This window comes from Bombina bombina, chromosome 7 (assembly GCF_027579735.1).
Source record: "Bombina bombina isolate aBomBom1 chromosome 7, aBomBom1.pri, whole genome shotgun sequence".
NCBI lineage: Eukaryota > Metazoa > Chordata > Amphibia > Anura > Bombinatoridae > Bombina > Bombina bombina.
The window spans coordinates 413,079,572-413,097,178 of record NC_069505.1 but is presented as its reverse complement, the minus strand read 5'-3'; the positions used below and the strand labels follow the sequence as shown (position 1 = coordinate 413,097,178).

Genomic DNA, 17,607 nt, shown 5'->3' with positions numbered 1-17,607 from the left:
GCTGTAAAATAAAAAGGATGCTTTCTAAAATAAAATCACATTGTGTACTCGGCAAATAAATATCCTTTTTGAGAAAATGAGAAATTGCTAGTAGGCCTAGATCATGTGAAATATTCGAGTATAAAGAACTGACGTCAGAGGTAATCCAAATATCCATACATATCTGCGGTAGGCTCAGCCTGGCGGGGTGAAAGAGGAGGGGGACACGTGAGCACATTCAATGTCAGCCGCAAGGGCTGATGCTCGATGGCTCCCTGCACGATCCCTCCTAAAAAGCCCTCCAGGCTGACGGAACGGGGGCGCCCCATTCTTTTAGGGACGGTCGCACCCCTTTCTTAGGAGTTGTAGGACAGGGAAGATCTTGCCGGCCAAGTTATTAAAAAGGACACTGAACCCAAATTTTTTCTTTCGTGATTCAGCTAGAGCATGCAATTGTAAGCAACTTTCTAATTTACTCCTATTATCAATTTTTCTTCATTGTCTTGCTATCTTTATTTGAAAAATAAGGCATCTAAGCTATTTGAAAAAAATATAGAATTGCAGCTAGTACAAAGGGGACTTAGGGTTAACAAATTCCCCACCTTCTATGTAATAGATAAGGATTTCATTAATTCATGGAACAGTATCTTGACAGATTGTTCTATTCGTTTAATGCAAATGTTGTTAAAGTATAAGCTTTCAGTGCTAAATGTGGTAAGGAAAGAGATTGATAAAATTCAGGTTGAAATGATGAAATGTACAGGTGAACAAGATTTTTGTAATTTTGATCTTTTGTTGAAGAACACTGTTGCAGAGAGTAAATTGTCTATCATTGAAACCAAACATTCCAAATATTTACGGGATAAAACAGATCACACCAATGAATTAGTTTATATTTGGAATAGGAAAATTATACAGGCTAACAGAAACACACAGTTTCAGAATAATACCAATAACAAGAATAAAGCTTGCCGGCGCAGACAGAGAAATAGAAGGTATAATTAACAGGTTACATTTTCTGACAGTGAAGGAGCCTCTACTGATGAGTTTGCTTCTACTAGTGGAGAAGAAAGTGTACAGCCGCCTATTGGCATACTGAAAAAAGACTCTAATAGTAAACAGAATATACAGAAAACTACCTTACCAGCAGTAAGACCTTAAAGTACAGGAGCTATATCAACACATCATGCTCCTGCTCCACAGACCTCTAAATATGCTCCACAGACCTCTAAATATGCTCCACAGACCTCTAAATATACCCCACAGACCTCTAAATATGCTCCACAGACCTCTAAATATGCTCCACAGACCTCTAAATATGCTCCACAGACCTCTAAATATGCTCCACAGACCTCTAAATATACTCCACAGACCTCTAAATATACTCCACAGACCTCTAAATATACTCCACAGACCTCTAAATATGCTCCACAGACCTCTAAATATGCTCCACAGACCTCTAAATATACTCCACAGACCTCTAAATATACTCCACAGACCTCTAAATATACTCCACAGACCTCTAAATATACTCCACAGACCTCTAAATATGCTCCACAGACCTCTAAATATACTTCACAGACCTCTAAATATGCTCCACAGACCTTTAAATATACTCCACAGACCTCTAAATATGCTCCACAGACCTCTAAATATACTCCACAGACCTCTAAATATACTCCACAGACCTCTAAATATGCTCCACAGACCTCTACATATACTCTACAGACCTCTAAATATACTCCACAGACCTCTAAATATGCTCCACAGACCTCTAAATATACTCCACAGACCTCTAAATATGCTCCACAGACCTCTAAATATACTCCACAGACCTCTAAATATACTCCACAGACCTCTAAATATGCTCCACAGACCTCTAAATATACTACACAGACCTCTAAATATGCTCCACAGACCTTTAAATATACTCCACAGACCTCTAAATATGCTCCACAGACCTCTAAATATGCTCCACAGACCTCTAAATATACTCCACAGACCTCTATATATACTCCACAGACCTCTAAATATGCTCCACAGACCTCTAAATATGCTCCACAGACCTTTAAATATATACCAGGGCCACAGACACCACAGCAACATAACACTAGTTTGCCTAATTTGGGGGTTTCAGGAGATTTATGTACCGTCATCATTTTACCCAATACAGAGTATTGGTCCCACACTTGAACTCTTCTTTAAGAGAGTTGAGGGAGATTTATCAAAACCTAAATTAGAGAGCAGTCACTCTAATTTATCCATTGGGGAAAGAACGGCCCTATTAGAACTAAAAAATAACAAAGAGTTGGTGATTCGCAATGCCGACAAGGGGGGCTCATTTGTACTCCTGAATAAGTGTGACTATGTAGCTGAGGCACTGAGACAATTAAATAATGAAGAGAAGTATGTGGAATTGGATTATAATCCTACTTTACCTTATCAAAGAAAGCTTAGGCATCTCATGGACTATGGCAGGGACTTGGGGATCCTGGACAGAAATACAGTTGATTTTCTGTATGTGGAGCACCCTAGGATGCCCATATTCCATCATCTGCCCAAAGTGCACAAGTCCCTAGACAGCTTCCAGGGGAGGCCTATTGTTAGTGGCATAGGTTCATTATCTGAAAGATTGTCTCAGTGGCTAGATGAGGTCTTACAACCCCTGACTAAGCATTTATGTAGTTACCTCCAGGACACCAAAATGTTCTTAAATTTATGGAGAGTACGCAGTGGACCGCACAGTCTAGCTGGTTGATGGTAGATGTGACTGTACTCTACTCGTCAATCAAGCATGATTCGGGACTTGAGGCACTTAAATATTTTTTGTGTCACCATTCAGACTTTATCATTGATTTTCAGAATTATGTTCTTAAAGTGGCATCACACACAATTTTTTTTTATTTTGAAGGCCATATAGATCTGCAAAGATGTGGGACAGCAATGGGGGCAAAATTTGCCACATCCTACACCAATTTATTTATGGGCTGGTGGAAGCTGTCCCACATCTTTGCAGATTCTAATCCATACAGGCACTACATTTCAGTTTATAAAAGATATATAGACAACCTGTTGTTTATATGGTCAGGCAGTCAGGAACAGGTTTGTCTCTTTGTTGATTGGTCAAACAGTAACAACCTAAGTCTCAGGTTTACTTTTGAGTATGACAAGGTATCCATCAACTTTTTAGATCTAAAATTGACCGCCCTATTTAATGGTAATATTAGGTTGGAGGTTTATAGAAAGCTGATTGCGGGTAACACGTTAAGGGCTAACAGTTGCCACCCAAGGCACAGGGCAATTCACCTGCATAAAAAGAAATTGTACGGAAAATGATCTGTTTGAGACAGAAGCTCAGAACTTAAAGGGACATTAAACCCAAAAATGTTCTTTCATTGTTCAGATAGAGAATATAATTTTAAACAACTTTACAATTTACTTCTATTATTTAATTTGCTTCCTTCTCTTGATATCCTTTGCTGAAAGGTTTATCTAGGCAAGCTCAGGGGCAGCAGAGAACCTAGGTCCTACCTGTTGATTGGTGGCTGCATAAATATATTGATTGTGATTGGCTCACCAATGTGTTCAGTTAGAAACCATTAGTGCATTGCTGCTCCTTCTACAAATGATACCAAGAGAAAGAAACAGATTAGATAATAGAAGTAAATTAGAAAGTTGTTTAAAATTGTATTCACTATCTGAATCATGAAATAATTGTTTTAGGTTTCATATCCCTTTAAGTGAGCGTTTACGTGAACGAGGCTACAGCAGATCAGTCATAACAAGAGCTAAAAAACAGGTGGCCAGTATAGATAGACATCAGCTATTACAGGACAAAGAGACTTCAGAGAGATGTAGATTTGATGGAGTAACTTTTGTTACGAATTACAGCTCTCAGTATAACCAAATATGCAAGATTGTCCGAAAGCATTTTGGCATTCTTGCAGCTGATGACCTTTTAGTATCTACAGTTGATAATGGCATCAGATGTGCCTATAGAAGAGCCCAAACTATTGCAAACGTATCAACTTCACAGCTTCCAAAAAAAAAGAGTGATTCCTCTTGGTTACAGTATAGAGGAATGTATAAATGTGGTCGTTCTCGCTGTAAGCCCTGTGAACATACCATCATAGGGACACTGAACCCAAATTTTTTTCTTTCGTGATTCAGATAGAGCATGCGATTTTAAGCAACTTCCTAATTTACTCCTGTTATCAATTTTTTCTTTGTTCTCTTGTTATCTTTATTTGAAATGCAAGAATGTAAGTTTAGATGCCGTCCCATTTTTGGTGAACAACCTGGGTTGTTCTTGCTGATTGGTGGATAAATTCATCCACCAATGAACAAGTGCTATCGAGGGTCCTGAACCAAACAAATAGCTTAGATGCCTTCTTTTTCAAATAAAGATAGCAAGAGAACGAAGAAAAATTGATAATAGGCATAAATTAGAAAGTTGCTTAAAATTGCATGCTCTATCTGAATCACAAAAGGAAAAAAATTGGGTTCAGTGTCCCTTTAAATCTACATTTACAGGGGAAGAGTTTCCCATTAAGAGTTGTTTGAATTGCACCAGTAAATATGTGGTATATTTGATTAGTTGCACGGAATGTGCCCTTCAATATGTGGGTCTTACGACACGGGATGTTAATTCTCGTACAAGAGAGCACCTTTCCACAATTCATGAAAGGTAAGGCCAAGACTCCACTAGTGCAACATTTCGTGCAGGTACATAAAAAAAACTGTCATAACTTGGCATGGTGCGCTATTGAGCATGTATCTCCTGATGACAGAGGTGGTGACAGGACCAGGTGTTTGGAGAGGCAGGAGATGTACTGCATTTTCAAACTAAAAACTTGTATTCTTTGGGGATTAAATTTGGAGTATGATTTGATTAATTTCTGGCAGTGACATCTCCTGCCTTTCTCATTCAAGTGTACGCGTATATATATATATATATATATATGCGTGTCTGTATTCGCCTACACACCTGGGCAAAAATGTATTGATGTGCGTCTACTTGAACTGTTCTTATATTTGTACCCAGCTCTGTATTAATAATGACAGCACATTAGGGTTTAGCGTAATTATTTGATTACAATAGCGTTACAGTAATCTATACATTCTTTCATATATGATCTAACTATATTATGTTTCACATCATTTTGATGGGAGCTATATGCATTGTGTTTATCACTTTGTTATGCCGTTTTATTTATTTGCATACATCTCTCTTATATCATATTGATTGGCTGATCGGAACATTGGCTGATCGGAACATTGGCTGATCGGCCAATCAGATTGAGCTCACATTCTATTGGCTGATCGGAACAGCCAATAGAATGCAAGCTCAATCTGATTGGCTGATTGGATCAGCCAATCCGATTGAACTTGAATCTGATTGGCTGATTCAATCAGCCAATCAGATTTTTCCTACCTTAATTCCGATTGGCTGATAGAATCCTATCAGCCAATCGGAATTCGAGGAACGCCGTCTTGGATGACGTCATTTAAAGGAACCTTCATTCGGACTTAGGACGTCGTAGAAGAGGATGGATCCGCGTCGGCTGCTTCAAGATGGTCCCACTCTGCGCCGGATGGAAGAAGATAGAAGATGCCGCTTGGATGAAGATGTTTGCCGGTCCAGATCTCCTCTTCTTGCCGGATAGGATGAAGACTTCGGAGCCTCTTCTGGACCTCTTCTTGCCGGATAGGATTAAGACTTCGGACCCTCTTCTGGACGGATCGGTGATACCCGGCGTGGTGAAGACAAGGTAGGAAGATCTTCAGGGGCTTAGTGTTAGGTTTTCTAAGGGGGGTTTGGGTTAGATTAGGGGAATGTGGGTGGTGGGTTGTAATGTTGGGGGGGTATTGTATGTTTTTTTATAGGCAAAAGAGCAGAATTCTTTGGGGCATGCCCCGCAAAAGGCCCTTTTAAGGGCTGGTAAGGTAAAAGAGCTGTAAAATATTTATGTTAGAATAGGGTAGGGCATTTTATTATTTTGGGGGGCTTTGTTATTTTTTTAGGGGGCTTAGAGTAGGTGTAATTAGTTTAAAATTCTTGTAATCTTTTTTTATTTTTTGCAATTTAGTGGGGGTTTTTTTGTAATTTAGTGTTTGTTTGTTTTTGTAATTTAGTGTTTTGTTTTTTTTGTAATTTAGTTTAGTTGATTTAATTGTAGATAATTGTAGATAGTTTATTTAATTAATTTATTGATAGTGTAGTGTTAGGTTTAATTGTAACTTAGGTTAGGATTTATTTTACAGGTAATTTTGTAATTATTTTAACAAGGTAACTATTAAATAGTTATTAACTATTTAATAGCTATTGTACCTGGTTAAAATAAATACAAAGTTGCCTGTAAAATAAATATAAATCCTAAAATAGCTACAATATAATTATTATTTATATTGTAGCTATATTAGGGTTTATTTTACAGGTAAGTATTTAGATTTAAATAGGAATAATTTATTTAATAAGATTTATTTTATTTCGTTAGATTTAAATTATATTTAATTTAGGGAGGTGTTAGGGTTAGGGTTAGACTAAGCTTTAGGGGTTAATACATTTATTAGAGTAGCGGCGAGGTCCGGTCGGTAGATTAGGGGTTAATACTTGAAGTTAGGTGTCGGCGATGTTAGGGAGGGCAGATTAGGGGTTAATACTATTTATTATAGGGTTTGCGAGGCGGGAGTGAGGCGGATTAGGGGTTAATACATTTATTATAGTAGCGGTGAGGTCCGGTCGGCAGATTAGGGGTTAATAATTGTAGGTAGGTAGCGGCGACATTGGGGGGGGGCAGATTAGGGGGTAATAAATATTATGTAGGGGTCAGCGATGTTAGGGGCAGCAGATTAGGGGTACATAGGGCTAATGTAGGTTGCGGCGGTGTGCGGTCGGCAGATTAGGGGTTAAAAAAATTTAATAGAGTGGCGGCGATGTGGGGGGGCCTTGGTTTAGGGGTGCATAGGTAGTTTATGGGTGTTAGTGTACTTTAGAGCACAGTAGTTAAGAGCTTTATGAACCGGCGTTAGCCCAGAAAGCTCTTAACTCCTGGCTTTTTTCTGCGGCTGGAGTCTTGTCATTAGATTTCTAACGCTCACTTCAGCCAAGACTCTAAATACCGGCGTTAGAAAGATCCCATTGAAAAGATAGGATACGCAATTGACGTAAGGGGATCTGCGGTATGGAAAAGTCGCGGCTGGAAAGTGAGCGTTAGACCAGTGGTAGGACAAAACCAGCGTTAGGACCCCCTAATGCTGGTTTTTACGGCTAACGCAGAACTCGAAATCTAGGCGAAAGATACCAAGAGAATGAACAAAGTATGATAATAGGAGTGAATTAGAAAGTTGCTTAAAATTGCATGTTCTATCTGATTCACAAAAGAAAAAAATTGGGTTCAGTGTCCCTTTAAGTTATTTAAGTTAAGATTAAGTTATTGTTTTAAATAAATACAACCCTTGTCCCCGGATAGGGAAGGTTTTTTTTCTCCCATAACTGGTGTCTGTGTGTTTATTTGGGTTATTGTGTTGTTAAGGGTATTGTCATCACCTAGTGGGTAAGGTATAGAAAGTTTTACCCTTAAGTTGATGAGATTATTATTTTATCTTTTTACGTTTTCGTTTGTGTGAATCTTGGAGTGTGTATTTATATCATTAGAATTCATTTGTTCTATAAAATTTTAAAGATGTTTGTGAGATGCCAATGCCCTTTACAGTAGACCTCTTTCAGAAAACACTTGCAAAATAGATACGGCTCCATTAATTACAACAGAACTAATTTCACAATTCTCATTGCGCTGAAGAGGAGCAGACACAAATCTTCATGAATTCTACAATTTTCAAGTTGTAATGCCGTAGTCTAGTTTTTTCCGCAAGATATTAGTTTCTCTAACAGGTATTATTAAATCTAGGCCAATATTTGATTTTTTTAATGGATTAAAAAAAGACCTCATATAAATTTGTGTGAAGTAATTTGTATAGCTCTTCTGACGTACTGGAATAGCACCCAGTTCTACAGAGTTAAAAAATACTTACATGCGCCGAGTCTGGGGCCGGAGCCTACGCAGGGCACGTGGGACTCGTTCACTGTCAGATACCGTCTGGAAGAAGAAGATACGGAGGTCTTCATCTAATAGGAGCCAGACAGGGTAACTCAGCAGCGCCTAGGAGTGAGAGATGGAACAAGAGAGAGAAAGAGCGCAAGAGAAAGAGAAAGCGTGCAAGAGAAAAAGAGAGCGTGCAAGAGAAAAAAAGAGAGAAAGAAAGAAAGAAAGGAGTGAAAGAAAGAAAGAACAAAGAGAAAAGAGAGAAAGAATGAGAAAAAGAAAGAGAAAAGAGAGAGATAGAAAGAGAAAAAGAGAAAAGGAGAAAAGGGGAAAAGGGAGAAAGAGAGAGAGAGAAAGAGAGAGAGAGAAAGAAAGAAAGAAAGTAAGAGAGAGAGAGAGAGAGAGAAAGAGAGAGAGAGAAAGAGAGAAATAAAGAAAAAAAGAAAGAGAGAGAGAAAAAGAGAGAGAGAAAAAATATATATATTTAAAGCACAGCCCTCCATCTTTGTTTTTGCGAATGCACAATTTGTGTTGTATAAACACACTTTAAAGACAGCCCCCTCTTCACTAACATTGCAGCTAAGTGAGACACATCGCCAGAGAGGTTTTGCCCACTTTTTTGGAATATATAGCCAGGACCACGTACTGCGAGACTGGCAAGACCAAAAGGCAATTTCTCGTGGGTCTGACGATGTTTTGAATATTGGGGCCCAAATCTGCAAGACTCATTTCACACTAGAAAAAACTTAAATTATGCTTACCTGATAATTTTCTTTTCTTCTGACGGGGAGAGTCCACAGCTGCATTCATTACTTTTGGGAATTCAGAACCTGGCCACCAGGAGGAGGCAAATACACCCCAGCCAAAGGCTTAAATACCTCCCCCACTTCCCTCATCCCCCAGTCATTCTGCCAAGGGAACAAGGAACAGTAGGAGAAATATTAGGGTGAAAAAAGGTGCCAGAAGAATACAAAAACAAAACAGCCGCCTCGCAACAACGTGGGCGGGGAGCTGTGGACTCTCCCTGTCAGAAGAAAAGAACATTATCAGGTAAGCATAATTTAAGTATTTCTTCTTAAACGGGGAGAGTCCACAGCTGCATTCATTACTTTTGGGAAAACAATACCCAAGCTATAGAGGACACTGAATGCAAAAAAAGGGAGGGTAGACAAGGCGGCCCATTCGGAGGCACCACAGCCTGAAATTACCCCAATACCTGACAAGAAAACAACTGCTTCACCAAAATCAGAAGGATAAAAACTGAAAAGGCTAGGTAACTGCTCATCAGTTAAAACCAGCAAGGCCCTAGAGAGAGACCGCTCAGAACCAGTAGATTCCACTGAGCGCAAAACCTCAGAGGAGACAAGTCCCACAGGCTCCAAGCCCATACTTAAACTTACCCCCGTCCCGAGGGAAGGAGACCTCCAAATACCCCCTGAAGACCAACAAGCTAGGGTCAAAGGCACCCTAGCCGAACTCCAAACGCAAACAAAGTTTGCATCAGGACAAAAACACATAGAGGGCGAACTCCAACTACCGAACAAAGAGAAGGGGGGAAAAAAACTTCCCCAATCTGAACTGAAGTCCAAGGGACCATGTAACATCCCAACCCTGGAGACCCAGAGAGACAAGGTAGACCCCAAACCTCCCACAGCGTGCAATCCGCACTATGAAAGAGCGACCGAGGGATAAACACTTCCCCGGGAACCATCTAAAAAGAGCACCATAAATCTTATCGTGCTCCAGATGAAGCCACAGGCTTCCCTCTGCAACAGAAGTCTAGCAGACTCAAGCCGTTAACACCAGCCAACGAAACTAGGAACTACACCAGGACTCCCACAGAAGAAAAATTCAGAAGGAGTGCAGAAACCCACTTTCTCCCAGGAAAACAAGGAAGTAGGAGAGCACCCAAAACCAGCAGAGAACCCCCCCTGCTGAGGAAGGAAACACCGCAAAGCCCCCCAGTTAGAGAGGGATCATAACATCTAAGAAAGATACGCGGTCCAGGCTCAACTAAACAGACAGACCTCTGATCCTTTCTCAGAGGCAACAGACTCAGCACCAAAGTGACTGGCAATGTCCAAAAACAGGGAAATAAACCATTCCCCGGACCGCACAAATCCTTAGTAAGGAAAAAGGAGGGGCGCTAAATTGAACGGTACTAATAGGAAGAGAAAACTTCACCATTGGCTAACAAGACTGGCATGTTAACCAACAAATCTATGACAGAACATAGGACAAGTTCGGGATCCAGGACCCAGACACAGATCATTACCCTACAAGAAGGGACACTCCCAGGAAAAAGAGAGACTACACTGAACCAACCACTGACGGCATGATACCAGAATACAACCCTTCATGACGCCCTGCATGCAAGGCAGGAGGGACCCCTCTGAACAGAGGAAGTCCTCCGGAGCACTAGGTGGATACTGTGGTATGCCCCAATCTCCCTAAGGGGAGGAGAAAGCCAAACATAACCGCTCACAGGCATGGAGCGTGCGGAAACAGACAGACGGCAAAGACAATGCCAATAGAAGAGGAACCATACGACTTCAACAGCCAGCCCAGTAGAAAATAAACAGCCATCGAGCCCCCTTTTAAGGTGCAAATAGCGGCAACAGATTGCGACTGCAATCTCCCACTTGCTAGGCAGCTAAACTGCCCCTCAGGTTATTTCCAAGTCTCTGATAAGAGAAAAACAAAACCAACTGAAAAGGCAAGTGGAATTCTCAGAACCGGAAGGACTGAACCGCCCAAGACCCATCTAATAGATGCGGTCAGACATCAAAAACAAGAACATGTCCAGAAAACCGGACATCCGGAAACCGGAGCCGGCTACAAGGTAGAACTCCTGAGGAACCATAGTGATACCGGATATGGAGAACTGGTACCCAAGGAGATGCACCCACAGCCACATACAAAGGTCCGTGGACACTGGACGATCACTAAGCATCCCAGAGACAGAAACCATATCTCCTAAAGGCTCTAGGGACAACACCCCAAAGTAAGATCTCAGAACTAGATAATCCAGCTTGAGAAGATAAAATAGTTTTCGACAATCCCTTCAGAATCACCTCCCGGAAACCCCCAAAGCTCAAGGAACTAACAATGAGCCTCACATTCCTGTCTAGCGACAGATAAAACCGAGACATCTTAGTAAGGGTAGCTCCAGAAAAAATGGAGACAACGCAATCTCCAGAGCCCCAACACATAGGGGCAAATGAGAAACAGAAGGAGGAAGAAAAAGACCGTAAATGTCTAAACTTCCCAAACAGATGACCCCCCAACAAGCCCCAAGAGGGGAAACAAGAAGCTTAAGACACCTTGATCCCTTAAGAAAGAGTTTGTCATCAAGGCCTCAAAATACATCCAATAAGAATACCATAAAGGAGATAAAAATCGCCCCAACCTGGTACCCCAGATGTCGAAGGATCATCTAAACCTCCAGTCCCATTGGGAATAAAAAAAACTTAAATTATGCTTACCTGATAATTTCCTTGTCTTCAGATGGAAAGAGTCCACAGCTGCATTCATTACGTTTGGGAAATACGAATCTGGCTACCAGGAGGAGGCAGACAGCCCAGCCAAAGGCTTAAATACTCCTCCCACTTCCCTCATCCCCCAGTCATTCTGCCGAGGAACAAGGAACAGTAGAAGAAATACCAGGGTGAAAAGGTGCCAGAAGAATAAAAAATAAAGATGCCCCACAGAAAAAAATACAGGTAGGGAGCTGCAGACTCTTTCCATCTGAAGAAAAATTTTTTATCAGGTAAGCATAATTTAAGTTTTTCTTCATAAATGGAAACAGTCCACAGCTGCATTCATTACTTTTGGGAAAACAATACCCAAGCTATAGAGGACACAGAATGCAAAAACGGGAGGGTACAGTAGCCCAGCAGTCGGTCCCCACACAACCCTTCCTAGTACAGTACCAAAATCCCCAAAAGGGAGAGAACAAGGGTAAGCCAAAGGGATACCCAAAGGTACAGCAAAATCCATATAGGAAAAACCCCCCTTCAAAGGAAGGCCAAGTCCACAAAGACCTGAATGGATCCCAAGAACAAGGGGAGACGACGCCCAACCCACAAGGAGCAACGAGCAACCAGCATTATCAAGGAGAAGAACATCTCCCAAACATCGTGCAACAGCACTGAAAAAGACAGCTGAAGACAAAGTCCTCAAAACGTCAGAACAAGTAACAAACTCAGAATAAACATCTGAGTCCAGTAACACGCTGTCATTCATAGGAGGACAGGGAGAAAGCACTATCCATAAGGAAGAAGCGGTCGAACGAAATAGCAAATTGCCCAACCTCCATAAACAGAGGACACTCTCCAGGCAATCCATGCGGCCAAGCATACTCACAGATCACAAAAGGGCGAGAGGCACAGTACCTCTAAAAAAGGTCCACAGTCATCCCCAAGACCTGCGGATCTCAGATTTACAAATAATGGAAAGTGTTAGGATGTAGCGCCTGAAGTCCTATCACCTATAGCTTTAAACGTAGACTACCTAGCTAGATCTCAGATCTTACACCTAGCCGGACCAGCCCAAGCAGCAGCAGATCTGAAAGCAAAGGAACCAAAAGGAACCCCAAAACCGGCCCCAAATAGGTGGAAGAATGGACACAGCCACTTCAATCTAAAGACAATCGAGCAGAGCGATAGACCCAAGGGATCTAGCAAGGCCACCGACTAAGTCTCAATGAGGAGCCAGCAGCTCCCCAGATGGAAAGGAACAATTCAATAAGCAGACCAATCCCCTAACCAGATAAAACATCTGCTCCAACCTCCCGAACACAGGAGAGGCCCCTAGAAAAGGAACCACACTTCCGTAAGGAGGACACCGAGCCCCCTGAAGAGGAGAGCGTCGATAACCACCTGCCCATAAGACAGGAAGTCGTAGAAGAACCGAGAGGACACAAGGCCACGTCACTGATGAACACGGATGAATCCCTTAAAACACCATCGTGCTAGCACACATACCAGGCACAAAAGTGACAGCTGAGCAACCGCAAACCCTCCGTTTGCTAGGCAGGAAAGCCCACCATCAGGTCACGATAATTTGCTGTCCCAAGAGTACGGGATCGTCTGGCACAAGACAAGCTCCAAGAGCCCCGAGAAAATCTGGCCAAGTTGTAAAACAGAACACCCAGAACAAGGGCTAAGCCCAAGTACCCGGAAACTGGAACCCCCAGGCCAGTCCTAGGATCATAAGGTCCGGTAACATCCCACAGCAGGATCCACAAAGAGAAAACGCTGAGTAAAACCCTTGACTACCGGAAGATCAGGACAAGAAGCCCGGGCCTCATAAATGTTTAGATTAAACAATCTTCCAGGAACATAAATCCCTCGTCTGATATCAAAAAACAGACCTCCTAGGAAAAAATCCAGAATAACCCGGATAACAAGAGCAAGAAGCCCTTGCAAGTCCCAACCCAAGGGAAGAGACCACCCCTCGCAGGAGCCCAACACTCCAAAGAGCCAGGGCCATAAAAGGACACTAGAGCTAACAGGCGTCCAAGCAACATTAACATGATTGTGCTTTAAAAGTGCGGCTAATTCCGCAAAAGGGACACAGGGCACTGCTCATTTTATCAACCTCGGAAGGAGAAAAGGCTGGGTAGACCTCGCCAGGTATCAAACTAGCAACCCTCAGTTTGCCACAGTACATAGTAACCACAGAGCATTAGTATGCTGATCTAGCTGTCCCGCTAGCCACAAGCTCCAGGCACAAGGGGAACAGCGAGGACAAGTCACCCAAACAGAGCAACTTCAAGCCTCCACATCACCTCAGATTCGAAGTCAGAGGACAGTAAAAATTGTTTTTGGATGCCACCTGGATGACAATGCCTGAACCATATGAGTGGAAAACCACTAGGACCTCTTCTATCCCAAGAAAGAGATGCAGAGCACTCCCAACACTAGGAAAGGACCCCCCTGACTAATGTCCCGAAAAAGGAACAACCAACTCCTGAAGGGAATCCAGTCCCCCGAAGGCGACCCGTCCCAAGGAGAAACAGACAAATCAAGAGGTCTCAATGAAGAAGAGAACCACTAAAGGAACAAGTCCCCAAAGGACAATTTCCTAAAGCAACACCGCCCTGCCGGTGGAAGAGGCGCTAAACCCTCTAATCTTCCCACCACAAGGGAAGGAATACTCTAGGTTCCGAGGGTATCGGAAACAACAGAGAGTGACGCAGCAAAATTCACTGACCCAGTCACCATTATTAGGACTGAAACAATCCCGGGAGCCGCACGGACCCGCAAGTCCTCTTGAGAATGCTTAGCTGAAACTAGTAAAACAAATAACATAAATAATGTTAAGAGCACTCAGCACCCTAACCTGACCAGCAAGGGGTGTCTTTGCCTCCTCCTGGTGGCCAGGTTCTTATTTCCCAAAAGTAAAGAATGCAGCTGTGGACTTTTTCCATTTATGAAGAAAATCCTAGCTCCGAGGCCAAGGACCTCCGGAACCAACAGAGTAATCTTTAACAGGATCCGCTTCAGGAACCCCGCCAACAATCAGGAACAGGACAATGAGGACTGAGCACAATTGCCCCACCCAAAAGAAAAAAACAAGAACCAGCCTGATGTCAAAGGACGAAAAGGCCTCCTCTTTATGACTTAGCACCGCAATCGCATAGTATCAAATTCCAGAAAAGAAATGTTTCCCACCGGAAAAATTATAACAGACATGAGCTTCTGAAAAAAAAAAAAACAACATCCTGACGGATCAAAGAAAAATAGGGCAGCACCCGCAGGTGAACGACCAAGAAGAATGGGTACACTAACAGGACCAGCCAAGCAGAGACTCCATACTCCCGAAGCTCAGAACTGGAATAAGATACCCCAAAAGAAAGTAAATTGGAGACGACAAGGAGCTTAACTTCATCCCCCCACATCTAACCCAGCTTTCAGTCTGGTGCAGCAAACTGAGGATCCCTCAACCCATTAGGATTAGGATCCTCCAGCACCTCCAAAACATGTTGCAGTAGAACACGAAGGTGCCCCAGTCTATAACGAAAAGCAAAACTTACCTCCGTCGGGGCAACTGACGACCCCGACCCCTTCCCCAGATGGCTGATCTGACCAAGACGATCCCACGCCTGACGAGCCCAGGTTAACAGAACATGGACAGTATCTCGTCAACACCTCCCTCTCAGGAAGGTGTAAAAGCGCCTACGCCATAGCTATGTCCATGTGGAACCGTGCCGTAACCTCTTAGAGACACCTATTTGTGTAGCTAGGGAAGGATCTAGGGCATGCGTCTTGCGGGATGTGGAATCCCCAGGGGCGGATGGCTCGGCGGACTCTAAGGTCCCTGATGTGGGAGAAGAGAGCACTCTAAAGCGGCATTCGGAATATAACTGATGGGCATGGATTACCCGGGCCATCTCATACTCTTCGCAATAAGTAAAATCTGAATCAGAGACATCCATCTCCAAAAAATCAGAATCCTCCATAACTTGGATAAAAATTATGGATAGAAGAAGAAAAAATAAAAACGGCACCTTACACCCCCAATGGCTGGGGCACTCACCACCTCCTGAGACCCAGACAACTAGCGACAGACTCTCTCCGTCGCCACGCGGTCAGGAATACGGAAATGGAGTGCAGAACGTGATCACGCCTAGTCACATGGTACACCATGCAGGCCAGAAAAAGACGCTCCTAGGCCACAAGAGCTGCGCAGCCCGACAAAAAAAGTCTGTTATGTTCCGATATAGTCACGAGCCCAAGCGTCACTACACATTAGCAGAAAGAATCACATAACAAACATGATTAAAGTCCCCCCTGTTCAATAACCCCCTCAGGAGATATTAACCTTTGATTCCATAAAGATAAAGCAGTCCCACTGAGACCCTGACTTCTTCGTTCACATTACACTCACAAATCGAAGGAAAATGAAACGATCTTACCAGAATCTACGCCATGGAACAGGAACACGGCCCTTCAAGTGTGACAGATAGTAGCCTCGCTTCTGACATGGACTTGAGTCAAGAAAACAGGCAGCAAAACTCGTCAACGCTGATTGCTAAGGAGCTATTAAAATGAGTCGAGATGGTTTCGCAGAAAGACTCTCCCTGCATCTTCGGACTCTAACATTCATCCATGTTCTCACTGAGAGGCTAATAGGATTACTTAACACTCCACTCCCATTTTGAAGAGTACTACCCTCCATAAGAGACTATCTAAAATCTTCCGACACTTCTCTACCAACCTCCTGTGACAAAAGGCAAAGAATGACTGGGGGATGAGGGAAGTGGGGGAGGTATTTAAGCCTTTTGGCTGGGGTGTTTTTGCCTCCTCCTGGTGGCCAGGTTCTGAATTCCCAAAAGTAATGAATGCAGCTGTGGACTCTCCCTGTTTAAGAAGAAAATGAAGTACCAATTGAATTTTGTTCTCTTGGTAAAAATGACATTGTACTTTAAATAGTATTTCTACCATGTACGTTAAATATGAGTTTTCCTGCATACTTTAAACAAGAATTTTACTGTGAAGAGGAAATTTGTATTTTCTTGTGCGTTTTTAAAGCAACTTCAATGCCTATATTAATATATTATTTTTTAATGCATACTTTGATTATGCTTTTCACATTGTACATTAATTATGCATTTTCAATGCTTTATTGAGCGCTATACTGTAACGTATGCTATACTGTAACATATTATAAGTGGCGAGAGTCACAACAAGCGGTGCAAGTAGGGAAGTAAAATAGTTCAGAAGGTATGATGTGAACAGAACACAGAATACACTTAAAGCTAAATAAGGTACCAGTACAATAAGTGATATTGTGTACCACACACACACACACATTCAATCCTCTATTACCTGCTAGAAATAGAAAGTTGTATGAACCTGTAGCTTGATATCTGAGAAGCATTTTGCAATAATTCACAATTGTTTTAGCTAAGTATAATTGTTATGCTTTTTTCCATTGGTTTCCTGTATACCTGAACGACCCTGTCCATATGGCGCGGTAGTATTGTGGTTCACTCATATGAAGTAGGAAAAAGAGAAATGACTTAAAGAGAAAGTAAACACCAAAAATGTTATTGTTTAAAAAAATAGATAATCCCTTTATTTACCATTCCCCAGTTTTGCACAACCAACACTGTTATAGAAATACACTTTTTACTTCTGTAATTAACTTGTATCTAAGCTTCTGCTGACTGCCTCCTTATCTCAGATCTTTTGACAGACTTGGATTTCAGGCAATTAGTGCTGACTCTTAAATAACTTCATATATGAAACACATGAACTAGTGCCCTCTAGCTGTGAAAAAGTGTAAAATGCATTAAAATTAGAGGGGGCCTTCAACGGCTTAGAAATTAGCATATGAGCCTACCTAGTATTAGCCTTCAACTAAGAATAACAAGACAACAAAGCAAATTTGATGATAAAAGTAAATTAAAAAGTTGTTTAAAATGACATGCCCTATCTGAATCATAAAAGTTTAATTTGGACTTTACTATGCCTTTAACACTGCAAAGCCTTTCTTTCTTTTCCTCCCTTAAAGTAGATTTGCTCTAATTCTGCTCAATTTATTCATCAGATGTTATAAAACAAGTGTATTAAGC

The 17,607-nt window shown here is 42.0% G+C and overlaps 2 protein-coding genes across 2 annotated transcripts in view; one reads left to right on the top strand and one right to left on the bottom strand.

Annotated features, from left to right (window-relative positions):
• Positions 1-17,607, top strand: part of PVALB (parvalbumin) — a 267,268-nt gene that overhangs the window by 23,226 nt on the left and 226,435 nt on the right. The window lies entirely within an intron of this gene.
• Positions 1-17,607, bottom strand: part of NCF4 (neutrophil cytosolic factor 4) — a 120,716-nt gene that overhangs the window by 68,205 nt on the left and 34,904 nt on the right. Inside the window, exon 5 of the mRNA XM_053721213.1 lies at positions 8,014-8,141. Coding sequence (XP_053577188.1) covers positions 8,014-8,141 — 128 coding nt within the window. The remainder of the gene's footprint in view (positions 1-8,013; positions 8,142-17,607) is intronic.